Source organism: Xenopus laevis, chromosome 3L (genome assembly GCF_017654675.1).
Source record: "Xenopus laevis strain J_2021 chromosome 3L, Xenopus_laevis_v10.1, whole genome shotgun sequence".
NCBI lineage: Eukaryota > Metazoa > Chordata > Amphibia > Anura > Pipidae > Xenopus > Xenopus laevis.
In genome coordinates this window covers 98375208-98402558 of record NC_054375.1, presented here as the reverse complement: position 1 = coordinate 98402558, position 27351 = coordinate 98375208, and the positions used below count along the sequence as shown (strand labels likewise).

Here is a 27351-nt window from a genome sequence, read left to right as displayed (position 1 = left end):
AAGTAGTTCACCTTTATGTTAACTTCTATAGTAGTTCATTATTTATTTCCTATAGTTTTTAAATTATTTGCCTCCTTCTACTGAATCTTTCCAGCTTTCACTGATCCCATCTAAAAATGCTCTGCAAGGTTACAAATGTATTGTTATTGCTACTTTTTATTTCTCATCTTTCTATTCTGGTCCTCTTCTATACATAGTCCAGTCTCTTATTCCAATCAATTCATGGTTGCAAGGGTAATTTGGACCCTAGCAACCAGATTGCTGAAATTGCAAACTGGAGAGCTGCTAGAGAAAAAGCTAAATTACAAAAAAAACACCACACATATACTAAAAAAGGAAAACCAATTGCAAATTGTCTCAGAATACCACTGTCTCTCTCTACATCAAGCTAAAATGTCACAAAAAGTGCAAGGCAGACAGGGAGTAAGAAAATTGTTTATATATTGATGACAGATTACTATAAACATATTCTAAGGCTGAGGAGAAAACTCTCCATAAAATACCAACACAAAATCGAAATGCATACAAGTAATGTGTGATTGGAGCACAGTGCCGGGCCACGCTGGGCAGGCGCCCTAGGCAGGCCCGGCAGTCGCGGCGCCTGTTTAGTGTACGTGAATTGAAGTTTGCGCGCATGTGCAGAAGCTCAAAGAGCAAGAAGAAATGCAGAGAGTTGGGCAGAGAAGGGAACCGGACTTGGGGTAGACAACAGAGGCTTGGCGCCCTCCCAGCTTTGCGCCCTAGGCACGTGCCTACTCTGCCTACCCCTAGTTCCGGCCCTGTTGGAGAAAGTTTTTATGAATTCCCACTCTACCTTTAACACCTATATTCCCTTTATCTTACAGCAGGGGTGTCCAAAAGGTAGATCGGGATCTACCAATAGACCTTTAGTTGGGGATCAATAGATCTCAAGACACTGTCAACAAACAGCTTGACTTAATTACCCGTCTGTTTTATTCTTTTCATTCAGATACTTATTCTGTTAAAGCTACATAAGAAACAGTTGTTTTTTAAATATGGTAACATAAATTCTCTTATAAATCAATGCAATATTTAAGTAATATTTTCCATGGAACAGAATGCTAACAGTGATAATATAAATGTAGATCATAATGGGACAACATCACTAAAAGTAAACCTTGCATTAGTAAAGTATGGGCACTCCTGACTTACAATGATGTTGAATTGTCATTTTTATGCAACACACTACTAATCAAGACTTATTTGAGTAAGACAGAACAAGAGTGAGACACACAAGTCCAAATTGTAGTTGAATGAAAAGAAAATGCAAAAAGTAGGTGAATAATAGAGAGGCAAATCTGGCAAACATGTTATTCATTTATGATTCAGCATCTCCTGTATGTGGGGACTAACGCTGAAGTGACTCGCCTTCCTCTGGATGACTGCACTGCATACAATGAGACTTGTGAGGACTGTGTCAGGTCCCGGGACCCCTACTGCAGCTGGACAGAAAATGGGTGTCAGTCTATCCTGAAACAAAGACGGTATGTAACAGTTGCCAACTAACTTGCTGGTATGGGGGTTCTTTTAAAGTGAGGAATCTCCATGAAACTATATGTATTTGACATGTTTACATTTTAATTAATGTATACTAAAGAGTCGATTAGAATTACAGTGTCCTTTCAAAGGATTTAAATAAAATAAATGATAAATATAACCTAATTTATAATAATAATAAATGAGAATCCACCATTGTGAGTAGCGTGGATTAATTCTATACCAATTCATATTCCTTAGTTATCATTTAAATCGCAGATGCTTAGCACTGGACTCAGTGGCTGTGGAATGGATACAATTTTGGCTAAAGTACGAGAAACAAGCATGTTAAATGAGGCTGGCCTATCATATAAGCTAATAATAAATCTATCTGCTGTTTTACATAACCATTATCACATCTTTTAACAGAGGATCGCAGAATATCACACATGGAGTTGACACCACGTGCTCTGGACAAAGTAAGTATAATAATGTGGCAATGGTATCTGACATTATAGATGGTTGTACATATTATATACAGTATACAGTCTGTTTATTCTTTGAGAATGTGACCTCTGTTTTCTTTGCCAATTAAAGGTGATTTTAAACGAAGGAAAAACAATTCTAGTTTAACACGTCTTGTGTCTGAGAATGCCACCTGCATCACTCGCAACAGCACCTGCACCTGCACCCTCATACTGGAAGAAATGCAAAGAAGTATACCATGTGTAGCACTCAAACGCTCAGTGAATGTGGGCAATGGCTGTGCAGCACACTCCCAACAGCTGATACTGATAGCATTACTCTTTATGGGCCACCTTAAACTCATTTTCTTGTTCTTTGGTTTGTAGGCAGAAATCAGTCAAAAAGGTGGTGAAAATGGCGGTAGGGTAACAGTTCAAATTATTATTCTAGAAATGCAGTATTTCCTCTACATTACATCAAAGGTTACTGAAATAAATCATCAAACCTCAGTCATATTACATGCCAATAAGATAAGATACATGATTCTGAATAGTCTGAAGACTGAAAATCAACATGTATGAGTAAAAAACCCCCTACAGATTTTATTCATAACTAAATAGCTACTACACTGAATGCAGAAAATGATCACAAACATGTAGCACTGAACGTATGTAGAACAATCATTCCAAAGCCATCTCTCTACATATCACCATTTTGTTTTATTGTTTTCTAATAACTGGAATTCATTTCTTAAAAAAGAAGGAAAGCTAACGAGGCAGTTTATTGCCAACAGATCTGCCTCAAAAGTGCAAGCTAGAATGCAATAATTATTCTGTGGAATGCTTTACCATACCAGAGTAAACAGCTCTATAAACTCTCTCTGTTTGTTCAGGATAGCAGCTGCCATATTAGCTTGGTGTGACATCACTTCTTGCCTGAGTTTTTCCCTGCTCACCCAGAGTTCTGGGCTCAGATTACAGCAGGGGGAGGGAGAAGGGAAAAGGGAGTGGAGCAAATTGAGCATGCTCAATCTCAAGCCCAAACCCTGGATGAAAACAGGAAGTCTGATACAAAAGTCCATGTGTACACAATAGAAGTAAAGAAATGCAGTGTTCCTTGTGACAGATGTTTTTATATAGACCTTTCTGATAAAGCTTACTTAGTTTTAACCTTTCCTTCTCCTTTAACACAGTTTTAAAGGAAGCATAGCCAACCCAATCCCGATTGGACTAATAACCTAAAGCTAGCCATAAACAGGACAATACAAGTGGAGGACTAGGCAATTTTTTGGCCTCTGTATGGGAAGGTTTAGAAAATATCATCAGCTGAGGACCACATTGACCCATTAATGCCACTAATTGCTCATGTCCTGAGAGGGATGCATTGATTTTTCTGCCATGGATGTATCTGCATATGTGGAATTACAATCTGATCACTGGCTCGGCAACCAAACAATTGGGTGGTCAAATTGGATGAAGATCTGCTTATTGGTGACCTTGCCAAACAAGCGGAACTTTAAAAGTATTTAAAACCATTTCTGTTTCTGTGGCTGCAGCTCATTGAGAAAGTCTCTTATGTAGGCTTGTCTTAAGTGGCCTGAACCAAGAACCTTTTCTTGGTTCAGGCCACTTACTGATTTTACTGTTATTTATTGTGTGAAAAATGTGGAAGTCAGAATGTGAAGAAATCTTTTATAGCAGCTTTTGCACGCCACACATACGGGTTACATACATAGCAATAACATAATATAAATAGCAATAACTGTCAAAAGTGAAGCAGTTTTAAGGCATGGTTCTACTGCTGATAAACTACGACTGCAAGAACTCCTCAAAAATTTTGGATAACAGTGATAAAGGCAAGATGGTGATTTTTAGGTTGAGGAGTTATGGTTAAAAGTAATGGAAGTGGGACCCCAAAAATGGAGTATGGTTTGGGGAGGTGGATACAGGGAATTAAGGTGGCCATAGACGTAACATTTATGATCTTTCCTGAAAAAGATTGTTAAAGGAACGATTGTTCATTTCAACACACACGTGTAGAACTAAATCATCAGATTTACAGGTAGAAACAATAGAGTTCTACCAGTATCTGACGATTTAGCACTAACAATGGCTGATGCCTTCAAAGGCGCCCGATCAAAATTTTCCAACCAGCCCGATTGACCAGCTGACTGATATCCAAGTCTTCTGCAAATATCGCTTGGCTCATGTCCCAACATACATGCAGCGAATATCGTACAAAAATGAGTTTCGTATGATATTATTGTTGCGTTGATGGCCACCTTAAAGGGATACTGTCATGGGAAAAAAAATTTTTTTTCAAAATGAATCAGTTAATAGTGCTGCTCCAGCAGAATTATGCACTGAAATCCATTTCTCAAAAGAGCAAACAGATTTTTTTATATTCAATTTTGAAATCTGACATGGGGCTAGACATATTGTCAATTTCCCAGCTGCCCCAAGTCATGTGACTTGTGCTCTGATAAACTTCAATCACTCTTTACTGCTGTACTGCAAGTTGGAGTGATATCACCGCCCCTCCCTTTCCCCCCCCAGCAGCCAAACAAAAGAACAATGGGAAGGTAACCAGATAACAGCTCCCTAACACAAGATAACAGCTTCCTGGTAGATCTGAGAACAGCACTCAATAGTAAAAACCCATGTCCCACTGAGACACATTCAGTTACATTGAGAAGGAAAAACAGCAGCCTGGCAGAAAGCATTTCTCTCCTAAAGTGCAGGCACAAGTCACATGACCAGGGGCAGCTGGGAAATCGACAAAATGTCTAGCCCCCTGTCAGATTTCAAAATTGAATATAAAAAAATCTGTTTGCTCTTTTGAGAAATGGATTTCAGTGCAGAATTCTGCTGGAGCAGCACTATTAACTGATTCATTTTGAAAAAAATGTTTTTTCCCATGACAGTATCCCTTTAAGTCCCAGGGTTTGATGGTGGTATGATACCCCCCCCCCTTTGAAGAAAGAACGGCAGGCAGTATTCAGTGGCTATTGGATATTACATTGTATTGGTGCATGTATGTTAAATTGTTTGCACTTTATTTGTTAAAATATATTTTGATGTTGGCGTTTATGAATATAAACAAAGGGTAGTCTGGCTTTATTACTCGGAGGGTTAGTGAAAAATCTTTGAATCTCCTACAACTAGATAGTTGATCTCCCCCACTGACTATTGTATGGCCTTCAGGGTTGGGGGAGGGAAATGATCCTAACCCCCTACAGAACTCTTCACTGTTGATTATGGGTAAATATAGGGAGTTTTACGAAAGCAGTGTTTTGAATATTAAGCGTCCTGACCATTTCATCTGTTTTTCTATACTTTATGCTGCATTAAATTATATTTATTGTAAAGATAACAGAATCCTGTGTTTAGTGTCAAAAGTTGTTTGTCACATGTTTGGAAGTTAAGTCTGAGACACTATGTGGTTGCTTTGCTATTGGATCATTCTGGACAACCATAAAGCTAACCTATGGCAATTGCTAACTGCATGAAAGGCTTTTCTGCCTGTAATAATTTCCTTTAAATGGCACTGAGATTTCCTTCTGTCATTGTTTTTTATTATAGGAAACAGTACCCAGAACTCGTGCCTTTCAGCCTTTTTCTAAGTAGCAGGTGTAGCAGGCCAACCGAGATGTACAGGTTTTTTTGTTCCTCACTGAATATTCCAACTTTGATTGGTGACAATTCAGTCCTAAAACTGGATTTTTTTCTGATTCATTTCTCCTGAAATAACTATTTTCGGTTCCTCCCACAACAAGGTTCCCAGTCATTCTGGTTTGTATACCCCATTGTGTAAACTTTTTTAAACTTCCCAGTTGTTCTTTGTATCTGTAATATGCAGGATGCGGTCAGGCCATGAATATAACAAATATGATTCAGCTATTGTAATGTGCAGGGGACCACCCACTGACAATAGCTCCCTTAGCAAAAAGCACAAAATGACAGGATATACTAAAGGTCTCAAAGTTAAATTTAACATGTTCTTGGCTTTGACAATAGATAAGGACGAATACAAGTGCTGTGTTTTGTAATTTAAAGTCATACATATATCATACAGAAAATCCAACCCTGATAAAATAAATTGATGTACAGGTATGGGATCCGTTATACAAAAACCCGTTATCCAGAAGGCTTCAAATCATGGGAAGGCCATCTCCCGTAGACTTCATTTTAATCAAATAATTCAAAGTTTTAAAAATAATTTCCTTTTTTCTCTGTAATAATAAAACAGTACCTTCTACTTGATGCTAAGTATATAAGTAATTCTAATTGGAGACAAAGTTATCAAATTGGGGTTATATAATGTTTAAATATTTTTTTTAGTAGAACCTACGATATGGAGATCGAAATTGCAGAAAGGCCTCTTCTCTAGAAAGTCCTAAGTCCCGAGCATTCTGGATAACAGGTCCCATACCTGTACTGGCAGCTGACAGCTCGAATGGACAAATTCTCATTTAATAAGGAAATGATGATCAGAGCACAGAATTGCCAAAGATTGCATGGCCAAAAATATGAAGTACAGATATGGGATCCATTACCCAGAAACCTGTTATCCAGAAAGCTCTGAATTACAGAAAGACCGTCTCCCATAAACTCCATTTTAAAACTCCATTTTAAAAATAATCCAAATTTTTAAAAAAACATTTCCTTTTTCTCTGTAGTAATAAAACAGTATATTGTACATGATCCCAACTAAGATATAATTAATCCTAATTGGAAGCAAAACCAGTCTATTTGGGTTTATGTAATGTTTACATGATTTTCTAGTAGACTTAAGGCATGAAGATCCAAATTACAGAAAGATTTGTTATCTGGAAAACCCCAGGTCCCGAGCATTCTGGATAATAGGACCTGTACCACATAGCTCAGCAGCCATGATGTGTGCAATGTGACATTTTTTCAAGTGTCAGTTTTAAATCCGTTTGCATTGCTTCCTAGTAGTGCTCTAGTGTTGATGACCAATACTTGCACTATACTGTCCCTCATTCCCTTGCTCAGTTCAGTAGACTGGAAATTTAAATAGTTTTTATCTCTTCCACACCAATGCAAAACATCAGACTGTACTAGAAGCAGTGCATAACGAGTGAGAAAGCAACTTACATACTGTACAAACCACTTTCCCAACAAAGACAGAAACACTGAAGAAAATGGATTCAAATGAAGACAAAAATCTGAGTTTTGAAAAGGTGTCATCAGATTTTGCTAATGGAGTATGTAAAAATATCACATACAATATTAGTGAGTTCACAGACTCAGGTATATGGCTAATTCATACACAGAAACAAAGTCAATCAAGTTGGCTAATACCACAGTTTGTAAATAGAACAGACACAGCTTTTTTTGACACCCCCTGCTTAAGTGCAGCCTTCATTTACTACACAGACCTAAAATCCAGGAACCAAGCATACAGCAAACTGACCCATTCCAGGAGACAAGCATTCTGAGGCCTGGCCAACACCAGAAGCCAAGAACACTTAGAGTCTGGCCAAAGGCAGGGTCCATGCCATACCTCTTAACCTCCCTGAATAGCCCAGAAGTTTTGGCCTCACCCCACTCTCCTGTCCTCATAAACCATTCCTTGGTTTTTAAAAATGACCCCTCCAAATAAGATGTTCACATGCGCAGTGAGCTTAAATCAGTGACTTCCAATATCAATTTGCAAAGTTGGCTTATTCCTTTAGCTAGTCACACACTAATTTAAAATGTGGTGGAGTATGATTTTGATCCCATGGACCAACTCTAGGACCTCCATAGTATTTAAGCACCGTTTCATTTCCTTTTAGGAGAAAAGGGTTGTTTTGAGTACCCAGATTGTGTCAATGAGGCCTCATTGAAAGATTCACCATTAACCTGTCTGTTCTTAGTAAATCCTTTGGACTCCTACTGTATCTTACTGATAGACTCAGAACATTACCGAATCCTAGATCTGGGATTTCCCCCTAGTACATGATATTCCCATAAGAAATCCCTTACGCAATGCTCAGATCCAACGAGTCAGCAAGGACAGCTATTGGGCCCTTCTATCCTGTCCCTAAAATGATGTATACACCAAAGAAATCAGCAATGCTTATTGTGTGACACACCATTTTATCCTACTTGAGTTCCTATTTGCGGCCACAAACAGCAGCTGTTACCACCATAAAATAAAGGGTGTGAATGCATTAAAAGATAATGGAATCAAGATGGAAATGTATATAATGGTTTACCTCATAGAAGTCTATTGGAAATCTGGAAATTAAATAAGAGATGTCTCTCTCATCAATTTGGATATGTACTAGAAGCCTGTATATTGGCCTAACCGCCATACAGCAGACGCCAAAACCACTCTATCTTTGTGTATATCTATCCTATATCTATCCTATACATGCAACTGATTAGATTGATACACTGGTACTATACACAAACTATCAAATAAAACATAAGCAAATAGTTTCAAAATTATTTCCATATATGATAAAGGGACTTAACAGTACTGCCACCAGTATCCCAAAAAAGTTTGCCCAATTAGTAATTTGAAACTCTGGCTTAATGACTGTTTGTTTAAAACCAAATCAATGGTGACCCTACCCTCATCCCCCTCTACTGCCTCACATTTTCTATTCATCCGCTAAAGTTAGCCACAAGGTCACCGGATTCTCAGTCATTTCATTCCAGGAAGCTAGAGATAAAAAGATGTTGTTCTGTATAAAATATTTATTTTGGAATATAAACATGCTGTTTGTCATACTGTATACAAAGTATGAGGCTGTGATAACTAGAGCAATCCTGTTTTCAGTGGTAAGATAATTTGACATTTACTGTGCTACTATGTGTGTCTTATTTCCAGGCATGCTAAAAAAGGTTTATTACTCATACAAATATCCCCTTCCAAATATTATTGCTATAAACCACAGGACAAATCCTAGCCATACCATTTGTAATGCCGGTTTTTATGTTGCATATATCATTATCTTATGTACAAAATCTTGAGTCAGGAAACAGTTTAGTGGAAAAGAGACTGGCACATTAGAACCGCAAGTAAGAGAATGACCCAGACAATGCTCTGCTGCATTGGGCAGTGCCAATAGAGAATCCCAAGACTTCATGCTGTTGCATGACACTATGCACACTCAAAATGCTGAACTAAAGGAGATCAAATTCTGTTTTGAAAACCAATTCCGCTTTGAAATTAAATGCTGAAATATAGTGGTAAGTGTAACGAAACTGCACATTCTGAAATATTTCAGTACTTACACAAGTGGCTACTTCACCTAAGCAGTAAAGGGGAAGTTCAGCTTTATGTCATCTTCAGACCCTTTTTTCCCGCCACCTGGAATGATGAACAGCCTGTCAGACTTCCTGAATGGACTTGTCACCTCCAGATAGTGTTTTAGACAGCGTACTGGATCGATATTTTCCAATTCTTCAGTATTCTGCATATTCTGAGAAGATAGGAAGAGTGGCCTCTTTCTTTAGATAGAAGGTAGAAACCACTTTAGGTAAAGAGGATCTTACAGGTTTTATAATAACTCTGTCATGCAGAAAGGAGATACAGTCCTGGGCACTGGAGAGGACCTGGAGTTCACCAACTCGGCATGTCGATGTAACAGCCAACAGAAACAGGGTTTTGCTGCTGAGATGCCAGAGAGAAATGGACTCTAGAGGTTCGAAAGGAGACATGGATAAGGATTTCAATACCAATGGAAGACTCCAAGCTGGAGGGACTTTAGTCACTGGAGGGTGGACCTTGAGAGCTGCTTTTAGGAATTTCTTCACCGTCGGATCCATGGACCAGGAACTCCCTGAAAGTGCTGATAGGGCAGAGACGTGTACCTTCTGTACTGTACACCTTTATCTAGGCCTGACTGAAGGAAACCTTAAACCTGTGGGAGGGTGGCTTCCTGTAGGGTGGAGCCACTTTGAGAGCACCAGTCTATGAACCTTTCCCAAACTCTGTAGTAGGTAGAAGAGGTGCAGGGTTTTCTTGCCCTAAGTAGGGGTATCTATCACTTTGTTGGGCAAACCTAAGCTTGCCAGTTTACTGAGCTCAACCTTCAAGCCTGTAGTGACAGGGCAGCTGGGTTTGGATGAAGAAGAGGACCCTGACTCAGCAAATCCTTCCTGCTGGGGAGAGACCTGGAGGGTCTATCGAAAGTTTGAGGAGCAAGGGATACCGTGGCCTGCGTGGCCAGTTTGGGGCAATCAGAATAAATTCAGTATTGTCCTCTATGAGCTTCAGAAGGACTTTCTGGATGAGAGGAAACGGAGGGAAAGCAAAGGCTAGCCTGAAGGACCAAGTTTTTAGCAACACCTCCGACCCCATTGCTAACTGGCATGGTTTTCTCGAGAAGAAAGTTGGAAGCTTCATATTGAGGTGAGAGGCTAGAAGATCGATCTCCGGAAGACCCCATCCCATCACTAACATCTGAAAAACCTCCTGGTTCAAAGACCACTTGTGGCTTGAGATACAGTTTCTGTTCAGGAAGTCTGCCTCCAGATTCTTGATCCCCGGAATATGTTCCGCTGTCAGCAAGGTCAGGTTTTTCTCTGCCCACTGGATGATGGGCTGGTTCTTCTATAAGCAATGACTTGCTCCTCGTTCCCCCATGCCTCCTGATATATGCTACAGCACTGGTGTTGTCCAAAAGGAGCTTGACTGAAGAGCCTCTGAGAACATCCCTAAAAGCAAACAGGGCTAAATTTGCTACCCTTATTTCCAAGATGTTTGAAGGTACATTGGTCTGACGAGTAGGCCATTTTCCCTGGACCCATCTTGTCCCCAATTTGGGTCCCCAGCTCCGAGCAGAGGCATCCGAAACTAGGATGTTCCAGTGTGGCTGAGAGAGTCCATATCCTCTCATAAGGTTCTTCTATGATCTCCACCATAGGAGAGAATTCTTGAAGGACTGAGATAGATGGATCCTCTGATCCCAATCCTCTTCCCTGTTCCATTGGTCCAAGAACAGATATTGGGCTGGCCTCATGTGCCACCTCGCCCACTTTGTCACTGGAATGGTTGCTGCCATGGAATCCAGCAGGGACATCAAGTCTCTGGCTGTGGCCCAATCCTTGATTTGGAAACTTGAGGCTAAGTAGGCAAGGGCCCTGACTTTCTGGAGAGGAAGCGAGACTGAGTCCTTCTGGGTATTGAAGCAAGCCCCTAGATAGACCAAAGACTGGGATGGAGACAAATGGCTCTTTTCCCAATTCACAAGCCCGCCGTGGGACTCCAGGAAACTGAGGACTCGGTCGCGGTGTGCCAGTAGAGTCTCCCTTTGTCTTGCTGACAAGAGAATGTTGTCTAGGTAGTGCCAGATGGAGATTCCCTCTAGTCTGAGAGCCGCTATTAGGGTGACTTGGACCTTTGAAAAAACTCTTGGAGCGGTGGAAAGGAGAAAGGGCGGACAGCGAAATTGGAAATGTCTTCCTGCTATAGCGAAGCGAAGGAAACGCTGGTGAGAATGAGCTACTGGGATGTAGAGGTAGGCATCCTGTAGTGTAGATCGATTGAAGAAGCCAGTCTTGTGGAAGCACTGCTGCGATAGTTGAGAAAAAAGGATTCCATCTTGAATTTTTGCACTTTCAAGAGTTTGTTGACTAGCTTTAAGTCTAGTATGGGTCTCCATCCCCCTGCGTACTTCTTCATAAAGAAGAGAAAAAGCGCGTGTGCACCCATCTAAGATGACCGCGGCGGCTTGTCGAGGCGTAATTGCGCTTGCGCAAAAACCAAAATGGACCCTGCGAGAGGAATCACGCCTCTCACAGGGGAAAAAAGGGATAGCAGCTGGATCCTATTCTGTGCAGGAAGGAAGACATGAGAGAAAAGGTAGATAACATCTACCATGGATTCCTTTGCAGCACAAGCAACTTCCAAGTCACTTACATGCTGCGCTCAGAGAGACAAAATGGAGGAGGTAGAAAAAGCGAGGCTTAACCTCTTGTCTGCCCCAATCCCCGACTTTACAAGAAGGGGAGGAAGGAGAAGCACCCTGCCCCAGATTCACCTTGGGAAGCTTACTACTACCCAGGGAATAACACAAACTAGGAGAGGATCCCTAAGGTCATAGCAGAGCAAGGACAGAAAGAAAAAAGCTGAAGTAAGTGTGTCCAGGGCATGCCTTTAAAGCTTTAGAGGGGGAGGGACATTCTGGTCTATGGGAGGGGATGGGAGGAGCCCCCCGGTTGAAATGCTGATATGGAGTGGCCAGGAAAGACAGATTGTGTGGCTTCAATTTTTTTTATTCCCTGGTTGCAACCAATTAACAGTTTATATTCCAATCCTGACAGCTGCAGAACAAAACATGTAAGGGCAAGGGCACACCATAGGGGTTATTTACTAAAATCCAAATTTATCTTATTTTTTTTAATAAACAAAGCTCGACCAAACTCCCGCCGATGATATTACCTTAATTATCAATAAAATAACACAAAAAAGTCACGTATGGAAAAAACTTGATAAAATTTTGTGAAATCTTGAATCGTACAAATGTTTCAGACCTTACTCCCACCACTGGGTTGTGAGGGGAAACAAGAAACTGCAGCAGCAGTCTAGGCCCCCTCATTCGCTAGGTTTCTGTACTGTAGTTATGCCACTGCTATGAACTTCCTTCTTATGTATATCTTGTGATCTTCCCTTTGTGTAAATTTCAGTACTATTATTATCATCCTTTCTTCAAATCTTTTGTTCACCGTTCATGTGAGGATGTTCACCTTCCAAAACTTTTTTTCCAGTTCAGTTGTTTTCAGATTGTTCACCAGAAATAATGACTTTTTTCAATTGCTTTCCATCTTTTATTTTTTACTGTTTTTCCAAAGTTTAAAGTTGATTGTTCGTGTCTCTGGTGTTTCAGTCTGGCTGCTCAGTGATCCAGGTGCAGATTCTGAACTGCTACAATTTGCTACATTAGTTGATACATTTAATTGATATATTTCTCAACAGTATATTTGGAATATTAGCAGCTATTGTATCAATTCTATTGTATCAATTCTAACTCAGGGATTGTGTTCAGCAGGGACAAAGATTTAGTAAAGATACTAAATGTTTCAATTTAGAACAGTTTGCAGTAGTGATGTAAGCGCCAGGCCAATACCTGCGGGATCCGTGGGTCGGTCGGGTTCAGGCCGACATACACAGTGAGTTCAGGCCTGTGTCCTGATTCCACTGTCATCTTATTATAGAGCTGTGGGTTAGGGTTGGATAAGGGGAAGAAAAGTGGTGCGTTAGAGTTGGGTGCGGGTTGACAATTTGTCGACCCGCACATCACTAATTGACAGAGTTGAAGAAAAGAAGGTAAAAAATGAAACTTTCCACTTCAATATTAGAAAAACAGTCACAAATAAAAAGTTACTGGAAAAAAGTCTTTATTTCTGGTGAACTATTTAAAAACAACTGAACTTAATAAAGTGTTTGAATGTGAACAACCCCTTTAAGATCAGTATCATCAAGACCAGTATATTTTTGGAGGGTGTGGGAAAAAACTTGAGTACTGTAGGGAACAGTGCATGCGGAATTTTGTAATACACACATCTATCAACCCCTTCTTTCATAAATTGGTTTTAGTGGTCACAGCACATGAGCTTTTCGCTTCAATGCATCAGTTAAATGGAGAGCACAGTATACAGTCATTGTTCCCACAAAGCGATTTGTTTCCCGAAGTCATCCTAAGTTGCCTCATGAGGAAACTTCGGGCAACTTCGGAAAATGATTGACTTCAAGTGCCATCCTGCAGGCGATTTACATTTTTGCCAGTTCGGGGAGATTAGTCGCTCCAAATAAGACTCCCCGAATCTGCCTGTGCTCCCTGACCCTTAAAGGGGAAGGAAACCTCGTCGGCGCTAACCCCCCTCCCCCCCTCCCGTGTATTGCCCCCCCTCCCTCCTCCCCCCTGGCCTACCCCTCCCGCTGGGCAAATGCCCCTAACTTGTTACTTACCCTTCTGCGCAGGTCCAGTCCAGGGAGTTCACAGGCGACATCTTCTTCCACGCGATCTTCTTCCTCCTTTGACCGGCGTTTTGGCGCATGCGCAGTAGGAGCATTTCGCCGGTACGGATCTACTGCGCATGCGCCAAAAGTCACGCGCATGCGCAGTAGATCGTACCGGCGAAACGATCCTACTGCGCATGCGCCGGTCAAAGGAGGAAGAAAAAAAGAACGCCAATACCTTATTTTGCTGCAACCGCAGTGTTCCCAAAATGTATTCCATGGTGCTGTAGACACTTTACAAAGGTCCACATAACCCTTCCTCAGTAAATCTTTGTAAAGTGTCTACAGCACCATGGAATACATTTTGGGAACACTGCGGTTGCAGCAAAATAAGGTATTGGCGTTCTTTTTTTCTTGTTGGATTTACTGCTGACGTTTGGTGACGTGGCCAGTGCCTATACATTTATCCCCTAAACTAGACTATTTCTCTCTACACGTGTCTCCTTTCATAATGGCCAAGTAAGTACAAGGTAAAACAATACCCAGATATGTTGCTGCAGAAGGATATAAAACCTGCCTTTACAGTACCCCAAACATGTGCCACAGCATTATTCCTAGACTCTGGCGCAACAGATAAAAATCGCTCCCATTGACAAGGGACAACAAGTATTTACAGTAACGTAACTTGGTGGGGGCGGGCCCTGGTGCGGGGCGTGCAGACGGGCCCGCCCCCACCCTCGTCTTCGCGATTTTTCTCTGCCACTGCAGCCGACTCCAGCCGGCTGCAGCACGTACGATCTTCCGGGGGGGCCCTGCGGGGGTGCGGGCCCTGGCCCATTTGCACCCCCTTCTCCCCCGGTAGTTACGCCCCTAAGTATTTACTGTAATAGTTGGAAAGAACAGACAACTATAGGCAGGTAAATGAAATCACTTAAAGTAGACATTTTTTGTAAAAAAATAAGAATCTACCAGTGCATTATACTCATTTAGATATAGAAGAATTGTGCTTAAAAAAAGAAGTGTCTCAGGCTGATTTATTGAATATTTTTGCAAAAACCCTAATAATCCCTCCCTTCTCTTCCACTTCGTGCTCCCTGAATTCCCAGGCTGTGCAGGGGAGCCAGTGGCTCTCAGCTCATTGTACTGTAGGACAGGAACCAATCAGCAGCTAGCAGGACCTGATAGGGAACTGAAGTCCGCCTGTGCTTGTGTGACCTCAGGGTTGTGATTGGCTGTCCCCCTCCTACTGTGCTTCTGGCAGGAAAACACAGAAATTCACTGCAAAGCACGTCACGGGCATTTGCTAAGGCAGAAACGAGGTACTACATAGGCGCGCTGCCATAAACTTGTAAACGCTGCTGCTCGGAATCATTGTGGCCTCCTACAGACAGAGGGAGCAGTAGGAATCACAGTGTATCCTAGCACTTGTCGCTGCTACATGTACTGTAACTGACTGTAACCAGGAAGTAGCTGTGAAAACATTGTATGGCCGCGCTTCAGCATTACTTTCTGACCATCCAACCGAGATATACGTTGCTTTTGTCGCATTTGCAAAGGCATCAATGTGGGGCTGGGTAACTCTCCTGCTTCCACTAGACGCTGCGCGCAGGGCGCTGCTGACTTCATTGTAACAATTCCATTGGGCGCCTGTTGATAATAAACCTTTAACATTTAGCGTTAGTTCAGCAGGTCTACTTTGCTGCTTTTCCGCCCACCCTGCCTGCAGCGTGATTTTATGAAATCCCCATGTAACAGCACAGACGCGCACAGCCAGTAATAACGCAGTAACTGCCATTTTATATTCAATCCATAAAAGATTCACCATCTGACCCAGCGGAGAAATGTGGGGTCAGTACAAATATACTGCTCTGCCCATGGGACTAGATGAAGTCTATTTACCACAGTCTCCTAAATCAGGTGAGACCCTAAAGGTCAGCCATCCCCCTATTCCTATAACCCTCAATATCAGCCAGAAATGACTTCTCTCCATGTTTATTTTTCATCTCATCTACAGTTTCATCTGATACCTGGCTGACGTGGTGTTGCCATAAAGCAATATCCTGCTTGTCGCTCCTTTTCCTTATTGTAACCTTCCCATTGTCAGCATGGTGCTTTCTAAAGGTAAACCTACATGTTTCAAGTTACCCAATACCAGTGTGTGCAAATTCCACATCAAAAACTACAACATATATCATTGTATGACTGATATGAATCTGATAGATGCTAAATATATTCAGTGTATTAAATACAGCACGGCTGGATGTTTGTAAATTGGATTAAAAGATATAGACAAACGCAATATTTGCAGGTAAGGCAGTACAGAACGCATTTTACGACATCCTGCGGCGAAATACCCTTCCTTCCTGCGATGTCCTATGGCTTCTGAATGGCGCATCGGGTGCTTTTACCGTCACTCATCATCCAAATCTGCAGTCAAACCTCCGTCCTCTACCCTCCCTTCTCATCCATCAGTCATGCTAACTCCGCCCTCAGCCTTTAGTTCTCAGCCTTCAGCCCTCTCGGGGCTGAGGGCCGAAGGCTAAAAGAAGATTTTAGTGACCTGAATTATGGTTTCTCTCTCTCTCTCTCTCTCTCTCTCTCTCTCTCTCTCTCTCTCTCTCTCTCTTGATGCACTTTTATTTTGCAAGTCATGGAGCGTCAGTTCATTAGTAATGCTGGGATAGGGGCAGCTTAATCCTTTTATCAATTGTTTACGTTTGTACTTTTAGCAATAGGAGGGTGGCAGTTACCAGTGTAACGTATTCATTCCTCTGTGGGCTGCTGAGTTAAACATATCAGAGCCCTTCCTTTAATATTTAGCTGATGGTGAGTTGGTATTTTGAAAATTGCCACTCATACCAAATAATTAACATTTGCCCTAGCCCTGCCTGGCAATTTGTAATCCTGATAGAGTGCAGGTACTTGTACAGATGTATATACAATAACCGGGAAGGAGAACAATCTTCCATTTCCAGATGCTACAGTATATCACTAGCTGATGGAGGGATATAGTGTAGTAACTTTACTTTGCTCCTGCTAGCTTATTTTGAATGAATGATGCACTGCAGACTATTTTCCAGCACTATTTTAGTCTTATTTGGTATATTCATTGCTGGTACAAGGTAAGTAGAGCTGTAGGTTTCTCTTGTGAGTGTCGTTGCATCTGCTTGGGTTAACAACAGGACAGCAAATGCAGCCTCATGCTAATCTGTAACCAACTGATTTATTTATTTTATTTTTTTATAATTTTTTGCATGTTGGGTTTTTCAAGGTCACATCATGCTAAAGCTCAGGGTGTGGTTGCTATTATCACATGTTTGCTCTCTGGTTAGCCATTTCTATAAGCCTTACTTTTGTTTGGTCATCAAAAGGAGAACCTTATGATATGTAGAGGGATAACTGAGCATCAATACCCCTTTTTTCTTTTCTGGAAAAGGAAGTCAAAACATCTCATATTTTAAAACTGAGGTACAGTAAAGCAAGGGGATATATTGTAATGAAGGGGTGCTTAATACTGCTAGGGTAAAAGACATTTCTGGAGTGGACAGACATACTGATGAGAGATGACTGTACTGGAGAGTCGTATTCATGGGCTAAGGTACAACTGGAGAACATTTTTTCTGCAGGACTGAAATAATGACAAACACAGATATACTGCTGAAACATATCTGTGGGCCAAAGAATGTGAAGATTTGATGGCTTATTTATGAATGCAAGTGCAAAAGAGCAATTGTTTAAGCATACGCTGACACTATTCAGAAAGGACTTATGCCCATACATGCTCCTTGGTATTTTGCATGGAGTGCCTGTGTATCCACCCAGCCTTCTCTGAGAAAGTGACGCAAAGGAACCTTGGTTCCATTTGTGGGTAGTGTCACTAATGCAGACACTTGTCGTTTTTAAAACGCTGCAATCAAGTGGATCTGGCTGTGTATGGTTTAGTAGAAAACAAACGGGGTGCCTATTTGTTTGTCTGAAGTGAGATAGGAAAAATAAAGTAAACATTTCTATTGTTACAACATTATTATTTTTGGAACTGTCATTCAGCACCTAAAACAAGAGAGTGCTCTTCAGTTCCGTGATAAAAGCCATAACAAAAAAGTGATGAAATCATCACACAAAAAACCCAGGTGTACAAATTGTCCTTTTGTTGCATATGTGTGTATGCAGTTCTCTTCAGCATGGCTAAACAAGCACTGAATTTAGCAAAAAGGGCACTCCTAAACGGTGCAGTGTAACTAGTGCTGTTACCTGTGTTAAAGAGAACGTGTCATGTCAAAATATCTAAATATGTGCGGTCTAGCAGCGCAGGAGGCAGTATAGATGCACTAGTGCTTGCCTTTACTGTATGGCCTTAATATGCACACCAACACCATGTAGGTCTACATTTTCATGGCCGTAACATTGGCTGCTATGGTTGTTTTTAAAACTCAAGCAGCTGTTTTTGTTGGCTGCTGACTTGCACCCAACATAGTTGAGCCCAATCTGTTAAAATGGACACAATTGCGGTTAAACATTTTTGCAAATATGGTCAAAATTGAGTCAGAACATTAGAAGAACATTATCATGTGATTATTTTGCCACAAGTCTGCTGTGCCGATTGACAGAACCTGACTGCAAGAAGCTTAACATGTTTGGGGTGGTGGTATCTCCAATGTTTCCCAGTGCTAGTAGGTGCATTTGTGCTTGATTTATCAGACCAGACTAGACCACACCATGGCTCTTAATACAACTATATAGAAGTGTGATTCGACACAAGTACGTTTAATGAATGGTGCTGCATTTGTCCATTTGCATTCTGGCTTTGTTCGTAAATGACCTGTTATATCAAAATGGTTGGGCAGTGTACTTCACACCAATTTGGGCAGTTTTTATGCTGTGATAGCCAGTTGATTTGAGCCTATAATGGAGGCAGCAAGTAATATGGGTCAGTCTTGAGGCAGTTGTTGGTAATTTAATTTTAATTATATAAAGCTTTTTTTACCACTGATAATCATTTTGTTGCATGAAGCCTGGTTTAATCTGTTTGAAACACAGCATTCTTGTTTCTTGTAATTGTGTTCCATTAAACAATTATTTCTTTACGTCACTAAAGAGCACATGATTTGTAATGTTGTTTGAGGTTAGCTAATTGCTGTTTCATGATGTTGATGAGAGCTAGTCTGGTTTTCATGTAAGTGCTGAATGCTCTTTTAACGTTGAACATGTATAAAACTCTTTAAAATGTGACTGTATTTAAGTGATTTGAAGGTACACACTTTTTTCAAAATAAAAAGTTTATATTATTGCACCCTTTACAGCTTTGTGGTATCATATTTGAGGTCTCATGGCTGCTTTACCATGTTAATTACCCTGACACTTGTATACAGGGGCCAGTTTATTAAAGGACTGTACATTTTACCAAGCAGTAATGATCATTACCAGGCAGTATGTCATAACTGACCCTTTCAGATTTAATAATTTAAAAGTGAGTGCTATTCGCTCGCTTCACTAGTGGAGCCAAATTTACATTTTATGAAACAAAAATTCGGTCCTTAATGTTCCCGGAGGCAGCTTTTTGCCGCCCCTGGTAACTGGCCGCTCTGTGCTGCCTGAGGCAAGATTTTCACCTTGCTTTGTGGCTGAAGCGGCCCTGTACCCATGGCTGCCTTTTACCAAGTCTTTAATATACATTGACAGGCACGTCATCTGTCTGTCAGTGTACAAACGGGCAGATTTTGGAACGAACACAGGTGTGTAATTTTGTAGGAGAAGGAATAACCAGTGTGTAAGGTGCAGAGTAGAAGCTTACCGCTGTATATGGTGGGCCCGGGTGGACACGCCTCAGACCTTCAGCAGAGGGAGTAAACATGCCTATGACTAAGTGTCCTTGGAGACACGAAATGTGTCAGGCCTTTGTTTTTAATTATGCACAATAAAATGTTTTCGTGGCTTCTCTACTCAGTGTGGTTCGGCTTGTGACAGTTTTTTGATGTTTCCTGGTGTAGTTTTGTACCAAAATCCACCCCGTGTGTGCTGCTGTGCCTGTCAATGCATGCTAAAGTCAGAATGGAAGGCAGTGGATCTCCAAAATACCATGTGTTGACAGCCTATGAAACCAGGAAGCATTGCTTTAGAGTAGTGATGGTTAGCATTTGGGTTATTGCATCATTTGTTGGATTTTTTGGGTCATGGATCAAACTTGGGTTATTGTTTTCTAAACACCATCATGTGTATGACAGATTTGTGTATGTTATGCTGGAAGCAGAGCAATGCTTTGCCAATCTCTATATTGGTACAGGTATGGGATCGGTTATCTAGAAACGCTTAAACTAGAAAGCTCTAAATTACATGAAGACCAACTTCCATAGACTTCATTATAATCAAATAACTCCAAGCATTCTGGATAACGTCTTTTACCTGTAAATGGTGCTAATGTTGCATAGGTTCAGAGCTCATAGGAACAACATGGCTGTAAAACTTATAGGGGTATATTTATCAAAGAGTGAAGTTAATAGTGAAGTTCCGCCACTAGAGTGAAATTCCGCCACTTTCCATTCATTTCTATGGGATTTTTATAGGCGTATTTATCAAAGGATGAACTTTCACTTTCACCCATTGATAAATACGCCTTTCAAAATCCCATAGAAATGAATTGAGAGCGGCGGAATTTCACTCTAGTAGCGGAACTTCACTCTTTGATAAATTTACCCCATAGTCTTGTAGATGTTACTCCAATTTACATCAAGTTTGTGCAAGGCTTTTAAAACATATACTGTTAAAAACAGTGACAATAGCATTAAACTACGCCACACTGTCTTTGCAGATGGTGCCTGATTACCAACGTATTGTCATATTCCGGCTTGGACGCGTACAAGCCGCACGAGGCCCAGGGCTGGTTTTGTTATTTCCTCTTATTGACCAGTTTCAGAGAGTGGACATGAGAACAAAAGCCTTTAGTGTGCCACCATCTAAGGTAAGGATTCCTTTCCTAACTAATCCCTAACCCAACTAAACCCTAACCCTAAAAAAAAGCTATATAAAAAAAAAATACTAGTTGTTTTATATAATTGTTAATTAGGTGTTTACTGTACACACATGTGAAATAAGCTTAATCTAAAAGTCATTGTATGACTAAATCAAGCAAAATTATATAGTCTGTCAGTTTTCTAAGTACTTGTTTACTAAGCAGATGGCTGTGTTTGGTTGATGATTCCTCATCGTTAGTCTGTGTACAAATAGATATGTTCACACACATACACAGCCATAAATACATAGATATAGATATAGAACTCCCACATTTAAATAAAGCTCCTTTGAAGAATCACATATACCTATTATTTCCCTTTATTGTTTTATAGCACAGTACATTAATAAAGAAATATTTCATTACTATATTTTTTTCTTTAATAAGAGATAAGCATTATTTATACATTATTTGTTGTGCTTCCCAAAGAAGTGTAGGTTCTGGCATAAGATTTTGAAGGGTTTTTGTGATGTCTTCCTTTGTATTTGTGTCTCCTTTGTTACAGTTGAAATCACGTGATGGTGTTCTGGTGTCCATGGGAGCAGATATCCAGTTTTGCATTTGTGATCCTGTGCTGTCTGTCCTGTCTGTCCAAGATCTGAATTTTGTCACTCGTAACACAGCCCAGAATCTGATGACACAGAGTCTTGGACGCAAATATCTGCGCGAAATACAGAATGACAGGGGGCGCATAGCGGAGCACCTGAAGGTGAGCATCTGTCAGAAATTATAGGCAAGGCTAGCCCAATGTAACATGCAGCTTCATAGGGATTCACAGCATAACCTGCAATATGCCATATAAAATTGACCACTATTTGACTATTTGACCACTCAGTGAGTGCGCATAGATAAAATCATATTTTAAGAATGCTCTAATATGCAGTGCCCTAGGGAAAATGAGAATGTTCTAGAACAGAGGTTCCCAACCTTTTTTTACTCGTGAGTCACACTTAAATGTGAAAAAAGAGTTGGAGAGCAACACAAGCATGAAAGTGTCCATGTTGATGCCAAATATGGGCTGTGATTGGCTATTTAGTAGCCCCTATGTGGACTGGCATCTTACAGGAGGCTCTGTTTGGCTACACACCTGGTTTTTATGCAACCAAAACTTGCCTCCAAGCCTGGAATTCAAAAATAAGCAGCTGCTTTGAGGCCACTGGGAGCAACATCCAAACATCCAAGGGGTTGGTGAACAACATGTTGCACAATGAGCTACTGGTTGGGGATCACTGTTCTAGAAGGTACAAAGTGAATGTCTAGTTATGAGTTAGATGTGATGCTCTGTTGACAAGTCTGCTAGGGAACATTTTTATTGAACATAAGCTGGGTAGATAGACTTACTTTGCTTCTGAATTCTAAGGCTTAAATGCTCTCATTTTGGCTTTAATAGATAATAAATGCAGTAATGAAAAATAAAGGTTATCAGCCTAATTCTACCAGGAGAAATTTTAGACTGTGTGGAAAATTTACTGTAGCTAGCAGGTCCGGACTCAGAATTAAAATAGGCCCTGGCATTTCAGGTACACAGAGGCCCAAACAGTCCCCACCAGCCCACTAAATACTGACTTTCTATGGCATCTTATAGCATCCCCTCTGGCATTTGCCAGAACCACAGATTGCCAGTCCAGGCCTGCTAGCTAGTTTGATTTTTAAAGGGTGTGGCACTTAAGATGCTCTTCTTTGCAGGAGGACCTAAATGAGCAAGTAAAGCCTTGGGGCCTTTGTGTTGAGCGGGTTGAACTGGCACTAGAATCCATCTTACAAACCCCTGAAAATGCTTTGATTGTGCCTCCAGTTACACCAGCTGTACCTTGTGGTGGAATCGATCAATTGCTCATGCAATTTCTTGCATTCACAAGACAAAGTTCAAGCAATGATAGTCCTTCACCTAAAGGTGCGTTCTCTGTTCCATTTCTTTGTAGTATAATTTTGGCCTAATTAATACTGTAACCCCTTCTTCAACATAAGTGCAATGAATAGTTTTAATCATGAAAAATCTACGACATTTGTTACAGGTAAAACAGGAAAACTGAAGCTACACCATGTCCTTGCAAAGTAGATAATAAAATAACCCTCTTAATTGTTGTGACACTTCCACATTATGATCTGATGGATCCACTAGCCAGTCAGACAGTTCAGGGTAGATGTGCACTCCAGGTGTGTGATCAGACATGCATTTAGAGTTGCTGAAAGTTGGTCCTTTTTGCCAAAATGAAAAAGAAAATATGGAGACCTAAAAATGTATAAGGGGCAATGGTAAGTATAGAAGTAATAAAATGAGAGGAAGTATATTTAAGGGACTCAAGTGGATGCCGAGGACAGTCTCTGCAAATAGAAAATAGAAGTATTAAAAGGCATAGCCCAGTAAGATAATCATCAGAAATGCTCATTTACTAAAAAAAACAATTAAACAACCCATTACTACTGATAACTATATTACATACAAAAGTTACACAACAGCCAGCACTCACGTATATGAGAATGTAGGATGCCTGGGTGCAGTATGATAGTAACATCCAACAAGCCAGAAAGGTTCACACTTGCATGTCTTTTGTAGAAACAATTTGCTCATTTTATGTCAAGTGGAGACTGACATTTTAACTACAACACTCTGAGAACACCTAGGGGCATATTTATCAAAGGTCAAAGTTAAAAAAACTTTCAGAAAGACCAACCGAATGGAGGTCGAAGTGGCCCGAATTCGGCCTACTTGAATCGTACGATTTACGATCTACTACGGTTCAAAGTTTTTTTAACTTAGAACTTCGATCTCCCAAACTGCCCCAATTGCCTCCATACAGGTTCTAGGAGGTCCCCCATAGGCTAAAACAGCACTTTGGCAGCTTTTAGGTGGCGAATGGTCGAAGTCGAAGTTTTAAAGAGATAGAACTTAAAAAAAATTAGATCTTCGAATTTCGAAGTTTTTTCAAATTCGAATCGAAGTTGGACTATTCCCTAGTCGAAGTACTTGAAAATTACTTCGGAATTTGACGTTTTTGACTTCGAAAATTCACTTCGACCTTTGATAAATCTGCCCCCTATTGTTGTAACTGAAACGTCAGTCTCCACAAATTGAATGACCTTAAAGTTTACACAAATATATGAATATAATAGTGACTTAGAGGAAAGTCTTGTGAACAATGTAAGTACTTTGGGATGTGTCTAATTTACCCACCCTTGCATTGTATTGAAAATAACCTGTACATGCCATATCCATTTCTCAGTTGCAGATACTGAGCTCTCGCTAAAGCAGTTGCTAACTAAACTGGAGGCAAGCCTGTCCGAGTCATTAGTGGCGGAAGTGGGTGCCTCTTATCAGCTGTATGTGACAATGCATGGAGGAGAAATATCTGAATACTTTCTCGATCTAAAGTCAGGTAGGGTCTCAATTGGACAACATATCTTGCTCTTTTTGTCTAGAGGGTTTTCTTTTGATTTTCAAAAGTTGATCACTCTCCATCTGTAGACATAATTTCCTTTCCATAACATACTAGGCAACCTAATGTTGCACCTTTCCTCCTAGTTGTTATACCAATACAATTTTTCATTGTAATACATAGTATATATACTGTAGTCAAATGAAAAAGTAAGTACACTTCATGTAAAGTTTTTTTCTTTTTTAACATATGTGGACATATCTATATGTGATCTTTGAAGGCCCCAAAAAAACAAGGAAAGAATCCGCCTCTATCATTTAAGGCCCCCATACACGGGCCGATAAAAGCTGCCGACGGACAGAGTCAGCAGCATATTGGCCCGTGTGTGGTGCCATCCGACGGGCTTCCCCGATTGATATCTGTCCGAAAGTCAGGCAGTGTATGTGGTCCCGCGATCCGACCGCCTGTATCAGATCCAGGGCCCACAATCGGATCAGCCCAATATCGCCCACTTCAATGTGGGCATTTTGGGTGAGAGATATCGCCAAACGAGTGGATCTCTACGTCTATGGCCACCTTTAGCCTCAGTACTGCTGTGTAGCAATTGGGGCCACCATTCAAGATGAATAGAGAAATGCACTTACACATAGCAGATAATTGATAAGCTGTGTAGAATAAAATGTTTTTAATTCTGACACAGGGAAAAGATCTTTTTTTTTTTATTCTCCTGCTAAGGTTCTGGGAACTGTGGTTGGGGAGTACATCCTTGTCCTGATGTTACTTTGGAAATGACAGAAGCAGACCTCATGTCCCTTATTTGTGGAGACCTGCACCCACTCACAGCATATACCGGAGGGCGACTGCGTGTGAGTGGCAATATACAGACTGCACTTCAACTGGAAAGAGTACTAAAAGCTGCTTGGCAATGAGGCTTATTCATCTTCTGTTTGAACAGCATTTACTTGTTTTGGGTTAATATAGAACTGATTTCAAGATGCATTTATTTTTTGATAGATAAGAGTTTTAATAATTCCTTTATTCTTATTTGTTCTTATTTGTTTGGTCCCCAGGTGAAACAAATTTTCACATGATTTTTGGCAGCATTATCAGTGCATATTCTTTTACTGATTTGACAAATAAATAAATATATTTATACAAGGCAAAATTGTGTTTGAATCCTGTTGTGAGTAAGAGCACAGCACAATGCATCGAAGGCACATATAGGAAAAGAGCCATGGCTTTTACATGATTTTATAATATGAAAACAAATGTATGGGTATTCTGATATTCATTAACCTAAAGCATAGCAAGTACTAGCTGGCACCTAGTGTCATTTCCATCAGCAATGCAGTAATTCTACCATTTGAAACTTTATATAGCTCTTTGATAAACAAATCCTAACTCTGTTAACTCTGTATCTTTTGCCAGTACAGTCACCTAGTTTTCACTCTTTTGTTGCATAACAGAAATATTAAAGTGGCCTTCCGCCCAATTTTGCATAATGAAAGTAACTGTAATTCTAAGCAGCTTTCCATTGTGTATTAATGAAATTATTTTAAAGTTATTTGAAAATGTAATTGCAGTTGAAAGCAGTGTTTGTTCATCCCATTCTTTTTCTCTGGCTCTGACTTAAAACAATGAGTCTAAGGAGTCTGTTCGCTTCCAGGTCTGGCTGGCTTGACACATTGTTTCAGGAGCCAGAATTACCAGTGTAGAGAATATATCTATAACAATCAGAGAGACTACTGCTTTTAACGGCATTACATTTACAAAATCTTTGTGTGTTGGAAGTTTGCATTATGCAAAAATTCTGTTTTTGTGTACAATTTTTTTTACATTTTAAATTGTATATTAGAAAGTTGCTTGCAATTCCATTTTCTTTCACTCTAAATAGATTTTGGGTGGAGGAGAATGTAATTATTACTTTGCCCTAGGGCAAAGTTGAGCACTGAACAATAGTCAGTTATAATATATGTTAATGAAAAATGTTTTATTATTCATAAACTTAAAGGAGTACTGGTTGTTTCATTCTGTGGGACCCAATACTTTCTAGTTAGGACTTTGTTGCTGACCCCATTAAAAGGCCAAACCTTATATAATAAGATTATAGCCCAAGCTCAGAATGAACTGCAGTTTGTCTGTATATTCAAAATCCTGAGTGACCATCAGTTGCTACTGGCTAACTGATATGTGTGGATTTGACTGAAGGGGATAGTTTAGGCAAATCCCCTGTCTCAAGTCCTTAAAACTGCCCTATACCATTTTAATATTGCCCAATATATTTTCTTTGGAAGCATATATTGATTATTTAAATATAGATCAGTATGGCTGGGTACCATACTATTCCAACTAGCATTTTAAAGGTTTTACTATACATTTATGTATGATTAACATAGAGATTAGTGTGTGAGCTTTATCATTTTAAATCTGATCATTTGAGGCTAAGAAAATATAACAAGGAATGATAACCAATTACAGATATTACCACTAGAGGGCATTGTGTAAATCTGTAGCATTAAAAAATCGGACAATTAGAACCCACATTTTATGTCTTTCAGGGGACCCTGGGGGAGGGGCGTGTGCAGAATTACATGCATTGTAGTTTTAAAGAAAAATATTCAGAAAAGATATTTGCTAAATTGTTAGCCTCCTCTCCAGGTGCTTTGTGTTTGTTTGTAGTGTTTGGAAGGATATAGATAACGTCTGATTGAAAAAAAAAAAGTCAAAAATCAATTTATTAAAAAACATTGAAAAATAAATATTAGCTTTATAATATATTTAAATATATATTATGTACACGGCAAGGTGGATCATAGCATTGCTAAAGCCCTGTAGAACATTGTAACTTTACATTCCTAAAACTTTGGGACAAGGCCTGTGGTCCACAGGCTGGATGGATGTTGCTCTCCAAGGGATTGTTATGGCCCTCATTCCATTCAAGTGCTACTTGCTCCATAAGAAAGGTTAGAATCATCCCTCAGGTGATACTTACTTTAATAACATTATTCCATGTTTAATGGAAAATTCTGGGGGGTTTTTTAGTGTAGGAGAGCACAATTGCTGTGCGAGTGCAGTAGAGGTAAGCAT

General features: G+C 40.2%; 2 protein-coding genes and 1 long non-coding RNA gene across 7 annotated transcripts in view; 2 read left to right on the top strand and 1 right to left on the bottom strand.

Annotated features, from left to right (window-relative positions):
• The window catches only part of LOC108711304 (semaphorin-7A), a 29794-nt gene extending 27046 nt beyond the window's left edge, over positions 1-2748 (top strand). For all 3 annotated transcript variants that reach the window (XM_018252916.2, XM_041586682.1, XM_041586681.1), the window contains exons 12-14: positions 1351-1505; positions 1927-1976; positions 2095-2748. In XM_018252916.2, coding sequence (XP_018108405.1) covers positions 1351-1505; positions 1927-1976; positions 2095-2348 — 459 coding nt within the window. In that variant the 3' untranslated portion in view covers positions 2349-2748. The remainder of the gene's footprint in view (positions 1-1350; positions 1506-1926; positions 1977-2094) is intronic.
• Positions 2749-15401: 12653 nt separating this feature from the next.
• Positions 15402-25429, top strand: stoml1.L (stomatin like 1 L homeolog). The gene is given in 7 exon segments (NM_001114801.1): positions 15402-15798; positions 15896-16002; positions 20687-20836; positions 21393-21596; positions 22574-22781; positions 24112-24264; positions 25000-25429. Coding segments are annotated over 7 exon segments (1092 nt in total). The 5' UTR covers positions 15402-15722; the 3' UTR covers positions 25194-25429.
• The window catches only part of LOC121401541, a 35902-nt gene continuing 31583 nt past the window's right edge, over positions 23033-27351 (bottom strand). For 2 of the 3 annotated variants that reach the window (XR_005966333.1, XR_005966334.1), the window contains exon 4: positions 23124-23212. This is a non-coding gene — a long non-coding RNA (uncharacterized LOC121401541). The other variant, XR_005966336.1, reaches the window with a different exon arrangement.